Source organism: Orbicella franksi, chromosome 15 (genome assembly GCF_964199315.1).
Source record: "Orbicella franksi chromosome 15, jaOrbFran1.1, whole genome shotgun sequence".
In the NCBI taxonomy this organism is placed as follows: domain Eukaryota; kingdom Metazoa; phylum Cnidaria; class Anthozoa; order Scleractinia; family Merulinidae; genus Orbicella; species Orbicella franksi.
In genome coordinates, this window is record NC_138159.1 from 6,702,201 (window position 1) to 6,714,938 (window position 12,738).

The 12,738-nt window shown below is 40.0% G+C and overlaps 1 protein-coding gene across 4 annotated transcripts in view; it reads right to left on the bottom strand.

The window, feature by feature from the left end:
• Window positions 1-12,738, bottom strand: part of LOC145469683 (uncharacterized) — a 54,760-nt gene that overhangs the window by 40 nt on the left and 41,982 nt on the right. For all 4 annotated transcript variants that reach the window (XM_081453448.1, XM_081453451.1, XM_081453449.1 and 1 more), the window contains one exon: window positions 1-7,759. This exon is cut by the window's left edge and continues 40 nt beyond it. In XM_081453448.1, coding sequence (XP_081309574.1) covers window positions 2,958-7,759 — 4,802 coding nt within the window. In that variant the 3' untranslated portion in view covers window positions 1-2,957. The remainder of the gene's footprint in view (window positions 7,760-12,738) is intronic.

Consider the following 12,738-nt stretch of genomic DNA (forward strand, 5'->3'; position numbering starts at 1 on the left):
CTGGAACATATGTTTAGTGATTACTCTCGAAATTTACCTTGGTAACTATGAGAACTCGCCAATTTTTACAAAGTAATGTATGCCACGGGACAAGCGTCGACCCTTGCCATACATTTCTTTCTAAAAATTGGCAAGTTTAGGGTCCCATCCCCTGACTTCCATTTTCTTTGCAACCGATGTTTGTGAAACTTTGCTTAGTTATTTAGGGTCCCACACTTCCATGTCTTTGCAATCGATCGTTGTGAGACTTATCTACCGACTTGGCACGACAAATTGATCTCTGGAGGTGTGTTTTTTTTGTTGTTGTTGTTGTTTATATGCAAGACACAACAAATTGTTGATATTGCGTGACATTGGTTAAAAGGACTATTTTAGGATCGTTAAAAATCTACCGTAGTCATGTGCATGGACCCTTTAAATAAATGGCGCTTTAATTTGAATAACAATACTTATACATCCTAAGCCTCACATTCATGTGAAAAAGACTTTGTCTGGAAACATGAATACGAGGCAAAGGATGTACAAAGTATTGTTTTTCAAATTTAGTCGCCATATATGCAAAGGGTCTCTGGTGTACAATACCAAGAATTAAGAGAGAACTACGCAATACATTTTACTTTATTAACCTTATATGTTACTTCAGCTAAACTTGCCACACTACTAATGATGCGGTCAAACTTTACTAACAACTATTTTCCTTATTTTAAAAGTGCAAATCATTGACCATTGTAATAAGAAATCAATAAGCTGGGATTTGGCTAATCTGACATGACGATTGTCATGGAAACAATCTTACAAGAAATGATTGCACTTTGCCTGTTTTTTCTGTGCTCCTTGTCAGTCTCCTAACATCTCGGGACCCGTCCACACTACGCTGGAGAAATTTGAAAAGAGAGTGTTCACTCCGAAAAAGGCTCAAATGTTTTCCGTCCCGACACTACGCCTGAGAAATTTGAATACGCAACAATCATGTACGGCAGAAAAGCTCAACTCGTCATCGTTCTTAAAAACCTCTGTTTTCAAAATGTTTCCCGTCACACTCAGGCCCCTCCCACATTACGCTGGAGGAATTTACAAATGCAATTATCACCGGTCATTTTGGATTGTTTTTGAGAAAACCTGGGTCAGGGAAATCACATGATTATCGTGACGTCATCGTTTTCGAAAAAGCTCCGTTTTCAAAATGTTTTTCCTCAACACGGAAACGAAAACCCGGTGTTTTTAAATTCCTCCCGTTTGAAGAGCGTTTTCGAAAAGCTCCGTTTTCGAGATGGATTGGTGTGGACGGTAGGCCTACCCGTAGGAATAAAGCTGCGTTTTCAAATTTCCCCCAACGTATTGTGAATGGTGCCTCACACTAACGTCTTCGTACCGCCGTGGCTGCTGAAAAGGTCTGCACGAAGATGAACCGCTTGACTTAAACAATTATGATTTGAATGCTTTAGCAGATGCAATGTTGGTCTTACATGGTTAATTCTAACTACAGAAAGTCGTATAAATCTCTTGTTAGGGAGCTCAAGCAACGACAACGGCGACGCTGACAACAACGCCTTGAAAACAAATACATTTAGATTTTACTGTAGTCCCAATCTCTAAAGGAAAAGCTCTGGAAGCGAGATTCAGATTTTGTCTTGGAATTTCGAGGTTACTTGGATCTGTTCAGTTCACCTATCGGTCTAATAACATGTTCAAGTTAAATAGGTATCGGCAGTGTTAATTCCAAAACGGGAAATACGAAGAATTAGCCGTCATGGTTCACGTTCTCCAAACAGGCAGAACTTGGTTATTTCACATTGATGTTCGCCAAAACATGGCTAACAGTATTGTACAAAGATTTCAACGAACATGCAAAGCCAAAGTTCTGCTCGTTAAACCTTTTGTTTGGTGACGGTGTCGTTGCAGTCGCTGTCGTAGTTTCCTTTGCCTCCCTAATTAACTAAGCTAGCTCGGGATCATACTGAAAGAGTATCGACATTTTGTTTGTTTAGTTTGCTTGTTTCCTTTCCTTAACGCTCGTTGTTAATTCATAAGGTCAATACCGAGGGCAAATACACTGAATGGTATTGTTCTAAAGGTAAAAAAGGTTTGCTAACATCAAACCTCACTGCAATGAAAATCAATAAAATCAATCCTTACTAGTTACAAGTACAATTTCATATGAATATCTGTTGTCGAGTTCCGTGGGGTGTTCTCGCTATAATGGTCTATACTCGGAGGCTCCGCCCGAAAGGGGTGCCTTTTTCAGGCTTCAGGTATATCAAAGGGTAGGAATGAAGAAATAGGGAAATCTATCATCTTGACTTCCGCCGCAACGTGAACTGAACAAATAATATGTTTTTTGGATTCACATCTCTTGTGATAATGCTTGATGTTCTCCCGTAATATTGTTCATTATCATCATTTAGATGGTTTACAAAAGGGATGCAGCGTTCTTTAGTGAGTATGTAAAAGGGATACCTTTTTTCAATTAAAGGTATATGATAGGGCTAACTTTTCTGTAAAAACGGTATACAAAAGGTAAGGGGTTGGACCTCGGGGCGGAGCCTTCCTAAATAAAGCTTTGTAGAGTACATTCCCCCTCACCCTCGGAAGGGTGAGCGGGGGGGGGGGGGGGGGGCGGCGTCGAGTCTGTTTGAGTTGAAAAGTAACTGAATCAGATGAAGTTACAAAACTTGTGTGAACCATGCAAGGAAATCAATATTAGGGTTTTCATCTGTAGTCCCTTGTCGTGTCAGATAACAGGACGTTAGAAATAACAAACAAAATAGAAAAGAAAAGGAATCCAAGTGCGAGCAAGACAACAAACAGGTCGAAAAAAATTTTGTGCCCAGGTCTTTCTCTGTCTAACACTTGGCCGTAGGAAATCTGGGTTTGCTCACGATCCCCACTCAAAATTGTTAGAATACAACATAAAACAATCCTTACTCACTGTTTGGTTATGCTGTTTAAAGCACGTATCAACAATTCTCAAGCCGCGGCAGCTTGCTGCTACCTAAGAATGTACTCTCAGTCCTCCTTGTTTGGTTGCACAGTTTAAGGATCTCTCTGCCGTTCTTAAGGCATTCGTCTCCTTTACTGCGCTGTTTAAGAGCCTGATAAACGTTAGCCAAGGTGTTGTAGCTTCCCGCTACAGCAGCGTGTACCTCGCCGAAAACCTTTTTCCTGATGATCAGTGCCTTCTCGTGATATTCTTTGGCTTCATTGTACTGTCCAAGATTGCGATAAACACTTCCCAAGTTGCTATACATTGTTGCGACGTTAGCATGTTCCTCGCCTAAAACCTTTCTCGTGATGATCAGTGCCTTCTCGTGATATTCTTTGGCTTCATTGTACTGTCCAAGATCTTGATAAACACTTCCCAAGTTGTTATAACTTGTTGCGAAATTAGCATGTTCCTCGCCGAAAACCTTTTTCGTGATGATCAGTGCCTTCTCGTGATATTCTTTGGCTTCATTGTACTGTCCAAGATCTTGATAAACACTTCCCAAGTTGCTATAACTTGTTGCGACATTAGCATGTTCCTCGCCTAAAACCTTTTTCGTGATGATCAGTGCCTTCTCGTGATATTCTTTGGCTTCATTGTACTGTCCAAGATCTTGATAAACACTTCCCAAGTTGCTATAACTTGTTGCGACATTAGCATGTTCCTCGCCTAAAATCTTTTTCGTGATGATCAGTGCCTTCTCGTGATATTCTTTGGCTTCATTGTACTGTCCAAGATCTTGATAAACAGTTCCCAAGTTGTTATAACTTGTTGCGAAATTAGCATGTTCCTCGCCGAAAACCTTTTTCCTGATGATCAGTGCCTTCTCGTGATATTCTTTGGCTTCATTGTACTGTCCAAGATCTTGATAAACACTTCCCAAGTTGCTATAACTTGTTGCGACATTAGCATGTTCCTCGCCTAAAACCTTTTTCGTGATGATCAGTGCCTTCTCGTGATATTCTTTGGCTTCATTGTACTGTCCAAGATCTTGATAAACACTTCCCAATTTGCTATAACTTGTTGCGACATTAGCATGTTCCTCGCCTAAAATCTTTTTCGTGATGATCAGTGCCTTCTCGTGATATTCTTTGGCTTCATTGTACTGTCCAACATCTTGATAAACAGTTCCCAAGTTGCTATAACTTCTTGCGACATTAGCATGTTCCTCGCCGAAAACCTTTTTCCTGATGATCAGTGCCTTCTCGTGATATTCTTTGGCTTCATTGTACTGTCCAAGATCTTGATAAACAGTTCCCAAGTTGCTATAACTTGTTGCGACATTAGCATGTTCCTCGCCTAAAACCTTTTTCGTGATGATCAGTGCCTTCTCGTGATATTCTTTGGCTTCATTATACTGTCCAAGATCTTGATAAACACTTCCCAAGTTGTTATAACTTGTTGCGACATTAGCATGTTCCTCGCCGAAAACCTTTTTCCTGATGATCAGTGCCTTCTCGTGATATTCTTTGGCTTCATTGTACTGTCCAAGATTGCGATAAACAGTTCCCAATTTGCTATAACTTGTTGCGACATTAGCATGTTCCTCGCCTAAAACCTTTTTCGTGATGATCAGTGCCTTCTCGTGATATTCTTTGGCTTCATTGTACTGTCCAAGATCTTGATAAACAGTTCCCAAGTTGCTATAACTTGTTGCGACATTAGCATGTTCCTCGCCTAAAACCTTTTTCGTGATGATCAGTGCCTTCTCGTGATATTCTTTGGCTTCATTGTACTGTCCAACATCTTGATAAACAGTTCCCAAGTTGCTATAACTTCTTGCGACATTAGCATGTTCCTCGCCGAAAACCTTTTTCCTGATGATCAGTGCCTTCTCGTGATATTCTTTGGCTTCATTGTACTGTCCAAGATTGCGATAAACACTTCCCAAGTTGCTATAACTTGTTGCGACATTAGCATGTTCCTCGCCGAAAACCTTTTTCGTGATGATCAGTGCCTTCTCGTGATATTCTTTGGCTTCATTGTACTGTCCAAGATCTTGATAAACAGTTCCCAAGTTGTTATAACTTCTTGCGACATTAGCATGTTCCTCGCCGAAAACCTTTTTCGTGATGATCAGTGCCTTCTCGTGATATTGGTTGGCTTCATTGTACTGTCCTAGATGTTGATAAACACTTCCCAAGTTGTTATAACTTGTTGCGACACTAGCATGTTCCTCGCAGAAAATCTTTTTCCTGATGATCAGTGCCTTCTCGTGATATTGGTTGGCTTCATTGTACTGTCCAAGATCTTGATAAACAGTTCCCAAGTTGCTATAACTTGTTGCGAAATTAGCATGTTCCTCGCCGAAAACCTTTTTCGTGATGATCAGTGCCTTCTCGTGATATTCTTTGGCTTCATTGTACTGTCCAAGATCTTGATAAACACTTCCCAAGTTGCTATAACTTGTTGCGACATTAGCATGTTCCTCGCCGAAAATCTTTTTGTCGATGATCAGTGCCTTCTCGTGATATTCTTTGGCTTCATTGTACTGTCCAAGATGTTGATAAACATCTCCCAAGCAGTTATAACTTGCGGCTACATTCGAATGATGCTCACCGTAAATTGCAGTATAAATCTTGGTAGCCTCCTCATGGCACGATATTGATGATTTATACTGGCATTTCATTGACAATGTTAACCCATGCACATGAAAAACATTTGCTTTAATTATGTCGCCCTCTCGTGTGCTACTTGTATATTTAACCACATCATAGGCTGACGTTGAAAATAGAATTGCATTGGATGAATTAGTAAGGCTCCAAAACACACTGGCCGTTGAACAAAGCCACGAAACGACATTGTCAGGGGAAATGAAGGGTGCTAACCCCTTCACCCAAACAACGTCAGCAGGAAAAGTGTTTGTAAGAATTTCATACAACGCTTTGCAATGAGTTGTAATCCGTCGTAGCAATACGCAACGGTCGCCACTTTCGCTCAAATGATTCTGCTCCGACTCAATAAGGGAGTGAAAAACCTGAACTGCTGCAGATAAGCACTCGTGTTTCTCTGTGAACTCCATGAGTGACATTTTCCTGAGTACTTGATGAACAACGTTGTGCACTCTTAGATAGCTGGGTGCCTCATCTTCGCTGTATAAACGCATAATTAAAGAAGAGCTTAAAATGTTTGCTTTGATTAACTCGTCAGTTTGTCGCGAGGTGCGATTATTGACAAAATTGACAGCAGCTTGAATTGGTAGAGGTTCCGAATCACATAGCGAGAAAAAGAGAAATGTCTGGCGAAGAACTTCATCGCTTCTCGAAGTTGTATTTATTGCCAATTGAATTACTTCAGTCATTTTTTTCGGATACGCAAGATTCACTTGAGTAAGACGTTCTTCTGTTACTTCACGTTCGACATCTGCAAGTGATGTCAAGAAGTTTGACCAGTCATAGGTTGAAGAACGACTCACAAATTGCACGTAACATGCAGCGGCTGCTAAGGAAAGCGGCTGATAGTCTAGTTCCTCAGCAACCTTTTGAACTTTCTCGTTATTGGAAATTTGCGATACTTGTTTTAATAGCTCCACTGCGTCCTCAGGCTGCATTCCTTCACTGAGTGACTCATGGTAAGTATGAGGAGCATTTGTAGGAATCGCACTACTATCTTGAGTTGTAATCAGCACCCGACCGTGACCCCACTCTTCACTGGCGGTTTGAGGTAGGTAATCATAAACCAAGGACAGGTCAACAACGTTGTCTGCTATTATTAACCATTTTGAGAACTGTTTAAACTGCGGGAAAATTAAACACCGGAGTTGCTGAATTCTTTCCTTGGGGTTGGCTTCCTTCGCGGTAGCCAGTTTGGTGAGAGCGTATTCAGTAATTCCCAACTGTTTAGCCTGACTGAGGTACGAGTCAGCTAGCGTTTCAAGGGTTCCAGCATTCAGGGTTGCAACGAACGTTAAGCCTTCTGTTTCACCTGATCCTTTTGTAAAGAACTCTTCTCCAATTTGACGCGCAAGTTGAGTTTTGCCACATCCAGGATTTCCTGATAAATAAATGGTACTGACCGCTCCATTACTTCCATCGTCAAGCTCTTGCATTTTTGCCATGATCCTGGTGGCGTCATTTGAACGGCTGATGATTTGGTGAGATGGCTTGAAAGTGAGAGTACAGAAAGATTCAACTTTGGAATTAATTTCTTGCGTAAGACTTTCAACCTGGTCTTCCTTTTCCTGTATCGTGTCTTGTGCCACTTGTAAGTCACATTTGACTTCTTTTAATTCCGATTGAAGATTAGCAACCTGTGCCATCAAGTTGTTTACTTCTGCGGTGGGAAAGCTCGTCTGGTTTCTAACGGCCTCTATATCACTGATTGGAAGACTCAAAGAGTTGAACGCCAGCAACACTCTTCCGACATAACCCCTGAATTCAGCATCAGTAAGTTTCGCCTCGCTGATATGAGCAATGTCATTTCGGACTAGGCGAAGATCATCGACTCCTTTCTTGATGGCTGCACTCAACGTTGTGCCAATGCTATCTGAGAACAGGATCACGAAAAACAAACAGCTACAGTCCCACTCTGCCGTGTTACCGTGTTGTATAGTTGCCAGATATCGCGAATTCCTGGAGCGGCTTTTTCTAGACTCCTTATTATAAAAGTCTAAACCATTTTTTGGTGTATCTTTCCATTCTCCAGGTGTTGTTTTGTATAGGAAATCCCATTCTTGCTTGAAGACTTGTCGTAGTCCTTCGGGAACCAAGTTAAAGGCGATGTAACAAATGCGAAAATAGTTCAGTTGCTCCAAAGTGTACTCCATCGTCAAAAGTCCTGCAGTGGAAATACACCCAGGTTTTAATGGTGGCTTTAACTTCAAGGTTTTCTTTTCCACTTTTCCTTTTATTTACTTATAGGTGCATGTTGTAACGATAAACGCTCCTACGCAGACATTCAAGGAATTATGACATGTCTCAATGTTCGTGATGAAACTAAGTCACGCATACGGTACATAATTTGCTAATTTGACCTCGAACTGAACACGGATGCGGGGACGGATTTCTTTTAAATTTAATTTTTGAACAGGGTTGGGGTGGGTTTGATATCTTTCCCGGCCATTTTGTTTCACCTTAACGTCAGCAAGGTTTTCCTTATAGTAAAGGTCTCCTGTTTTGTTCGTTGTGGATAATTTTATTCATCTTTCTTCGTTCGTGTTTTTTTTACGATTCCAATAAGAAGCACACCGTTAATGAACAGGGTACTCCCCTTCCCTACCCTCTTAACAATAATACCATGGTCCGTCGCTTACTTGACTTACAATTGGGTATGCGGTGATTATGATATTTATGAATCAAGAAGTTCAGATCGAGAGCTGCGAACTGGACCTGGGAGATAAAGCGGTCAGAACTATTTTGTTTCCTGATGAAAAACTCGGATAGTGAAATAACGAAATCTTTCCAGAAAATGGTCACGCGAGTGAGGAAATCTTTCCAGAAAATGTCACGCGAGTGACGTAAAAGTTCGACGTTTCGTGACAAAATGCGCGGGAATTTTCCCAATGACATGGGTTGTTGATTTTACGGATTGCCTTAACACATGCAAGTGACACATGTATTTCACACAATGTCAACAAAGCAAACTGAATTAAGCGTGCTGGTGGGATGAAAAAAGAAATTGACATCGACGCTTTTTTCTCTTTTTGTCACTGAAACAAATTGTCTCAGTTCGTAGTGTTAGTAAATATACACCAGTAGGAAGAATTTGACGTTCGTACCTCTACCTCCTGTTCCTTGACTTAAAAAATAGGCGAGCGAGTTATAATGGCAGAGTTTCATCGCCAGTTTTTCGCAATCAGCGTTCTTGTAACGGTTACCGTAGATTTTGAGTTGTAGTTTCGTTTTGCTGTAACTCTATTGAGCCACCGGGTAAGTGTTAGCCATAATGCATCGAACTGCTTATGTTTCTTTTGATTAGTTTCATGTTTGTTGATGTCTTTGCACATATTTCTAGGTTTCGAAGTAATTACCGACGAATGGAATTAAATTGTTGTGACTAAAGCGTCAACTGATACTTTGATAACGGTGAATTGTATTACGAGTGAAACATTCGAACCCGATGACAGTGACGGATGGCTGAAAACGCCAAGAGTCAGAGACGCGCTGCGAAAGGCCGTTTTATAAGAAAACTCAAAGAACTCAGGAAATCATTCGATGACGATAAAGGAGTAGAGATCGTCAAACGGAATTGCGATAAGCTAACCGAGGCTTGGAGGAACGTAGAATCCAAACATGATGCGTACACGATATTTCTGGAAAACGGCGAAGTGGAAGCGAACGAAGAGTGGATATTGGAGTTACAACGATCGTTTAGCGAGAAAATGGAGCATTAAATTCGATATGCAAATGCAAAAAAAAGCTAACGAGATCGCCGCAAAACCAGAAGTCCATCGTGAAGAGCTGGCTAAATTAGATTTCGGTAAAACTAGGAGGATGATCGATCAAGCATTTGTAAAGCGAAACACGACTGAGGCAGTCTTCAAAACCCTGGTTGACGAAGCAGTTCATTTGCTGGATTCACACGACGCTGGCGAAGACGTGATTCCGGCTCTTCGTAAAGTTCAGCAAGCGTTAGAGACATTATTAGCCAATTGTAAAGCAGCAAATGATAAGTATTTGGCGTTCCTAAATAGACATGAAGCATTAATGGAAGTTGGATGGATTTTTTTTGTACAAAAGCAATACAACAAAGTTATCGACAGAATTGACTCGCACATCGCCAAAGTCAGCCCTAAAAGTCATGACCCGAAGACAAAGGCAAAGCTGAGTAATCTACGTTTGAAAAAAATAGGTCCGCAGTGCGTACATGTGTGGCTCACAAGTTATACTTTTAATTAGGATAAAACTGAATTATCATGAAAAAAATGAAACATAGTACTACGATTTTCAACTCGAAAGGTCAGTGATCGATAGTAGAAGGTGAAAATATGAGGTATTTTAGAGAATAGGGTGCTATTACAGAGAATCACAAAGTGTGCTCATGTGGGGCTTCCAATTATTTCGTTTTATCGTACTAGTAGTTACGATATGGTAAATGAGATGCTGTTGTATTGTGAATGTATTTGCTAATTTGCGAGTAATTGAAACTTATTGCTTCAGCTTATAACTAAGGCCTTGCAGTAGAGTGCGATTATGGCTTAATCGGAGAATAGTAAAATATGAATTTCGACATACGATTTTTCCGATTCTTTGATTCTCCAATGCACATTCTAAACGATTCTCCGATTTTCAGATTATACAATTCTTTTGATTACAAGATTATTCCCAGAATCGGAAGAATCGTAGAATCGGTGAATCAATATCATAAAAATCTTAAGGTAAAATCTTAGAATCGTAGAATCGGCACATCACTTTCATAAAAATCTTAAGGTAAACAAACCATATATATACCTCGTTCTTTAAGCGTGTGCAGAGAAATGACACGTTTTGGTAAAATCGCAGAATCGGAAGAATCGTAGAATTGTAACGGAAAAATCTTACGGTAAAATCGTAAAATATGAGAATGGTAAGCTAAATTTAAAGCTTTAGTGGTAAATCGGAGAATAGTAACCCTTGATAAATATATCACAAACCAAACTTAACAAAAAAAAAAAAGAAAAAAAAATATGAATTTTTCTCAAGGGTTTAGCACACTATTTGTGAAAGTCAGCAAAATCAGCGAAAGATTAACTGATTCATTGTATTATACATTCTTTGTATTATTTCCTGCTGCAAAGCAAGCCCTTTAAAATGTAGGCAATCGGTTAATTGGGGAGCATTTGCCATTTTTTGTGCTAGCTGATGAGATGAGATATTTGTTACTCGAGTGTAGGTATCTTTCAATCAATCAATCAATCAATCAATCAATCAAACAGTCAATCATCCAATCAATCAGTCAATCATTCAATCAATCAGTCAATCATTCAATCAATAATATTTTAGTTTCATTTATACCACAAAGTACAAGCTCACACCATATCAAAGCATAACCACAATAGCTCTAAATTGAGTGCTTCTATGAAGCCCGCGAATAATTAACGGTCATTCCATGAGTGCAGGTTGGATATGAGACGATGGATAACCAACGAGGCATGTAGCATTGAGTTGACTATGATCATTTCATATCCCACAAGCGTGAGTGCAATAATCGTTTTTATTATACATTGTAGTCACCATCTGTCTTCTCATTGGCTAAAAGCCTATAATTAATTCTGGGAAACAGGGCAACCTACAGATTATTCACTAATCTGCTAGCAGATTAGTGAATAATCCGTAGGTTGCGCGCGTAATGCATGATTTCCGAGAGCAGTGTCAAGTTCAAGTAAGAACATGGCTTGTCGAAAATAAACTGTGTTCGGCGTGATAATGCGTTTGTCGTTATTTTCTTTCAGACAAAGCATAATAAAACAACTATGAGATTCATTTTTTGTGATATCCGAAATAATCAAGGTCTCGGTTAGTGTTATCAGCCTCAGCCTTCGGCTTTGGCTGATAACACTTACCTCGAACTTGATTATTCTGGATATCACAAAAACCTCATCCAATAATTGTTTTTAATAATTAAATTATACATATAAACTTACCATATTTGTAGAGCATGGCATAATTCCTGAATGATATACTAGTATTACGGCTAACAAGCCAATGAAAACTCAAATTGTATTATGCAATAATCCAGATTTCAATAAAACTGATTGTATATATGGCTAAACAAATTTAAATAAGACAAATCCATACATCACATTAATGTATGGTCAACAATGTTAATTTAAAAAAATAGCAAAGAAATCGTTGTCTAAATCTCCAAATATAATAAGCTTACTTTTCGACGTATGTGATTATGATTTCTACGTACAGTAAACAAATGCAAATCAACTCTAATATGGTAATTCAATTCACTTTTGAATATCTAAATTGGACCAGGAGAAAAGGTCAGTTCATATTCAAACTGAGGCGAAGAAGCGTACTTACTCAAGGGGGTAAAAGTATATTCCGCAAATCGACAGCTTTACAGTCAACTGATCGTTGAATGACCTCTTCCGTGACTTACATTTGTAAACAAGTAATTCCACTAATTCTATCCAAGTGTAAAGAGATGAAATAAGTAGTATAGAGGGGATTAACCAAATACCATTTCGCAGAGGGAGCTTTATTTCGCCTTATCACAGCCCCCACCATCAAGTCCGGCCCTCACAAGCTCGGGCCGGTTGAACCTGGGGGCTGCGAAACGGCGAAATTCAGCTCCCTCTTTGAAATAGTATTTGGTTAATCCCCTCTATACTACTTACAACAAAGGAAAGCCTCATATTAGAAACAAGCGAGCCCGTTGTTATACCGCCCGAGCCGGGATGACTCGAGCGCCAAACAAGTGCGGGTGGCTGATGCGGGGGCCGGAAAGAAAGCTGCGGAAAGCGTTGTTACGGGGCTTATTGCGGGCAGCACAACTACCAGCTGAAAAAAGGAATGAAAATGCCAGAGCCTTGCAGAGTTTGCGGAGTCGGTCTTCTGTGCGACTACCGTCTCTGCAAGCCCTGCGGCGGTAACGCACTAAAACAACGTCTTATCCGCAAGCGTGAAAAAGCAAAAAAAATTTTTGAACTTGTTTTGCTCGAGCTGAAAGAAAGAAACACATCATTTAGAGAAATGTATCTTAGGTTATAACGTAAGGAACTATGGCTTACAACAATCAAGAAAGACTGGAAGAAGAACTCGCAAAAATATATCCAGCGACATTGCAGTATTTGGATCAACTTCTTGCAGAAAACGCGCCAGCAGTAA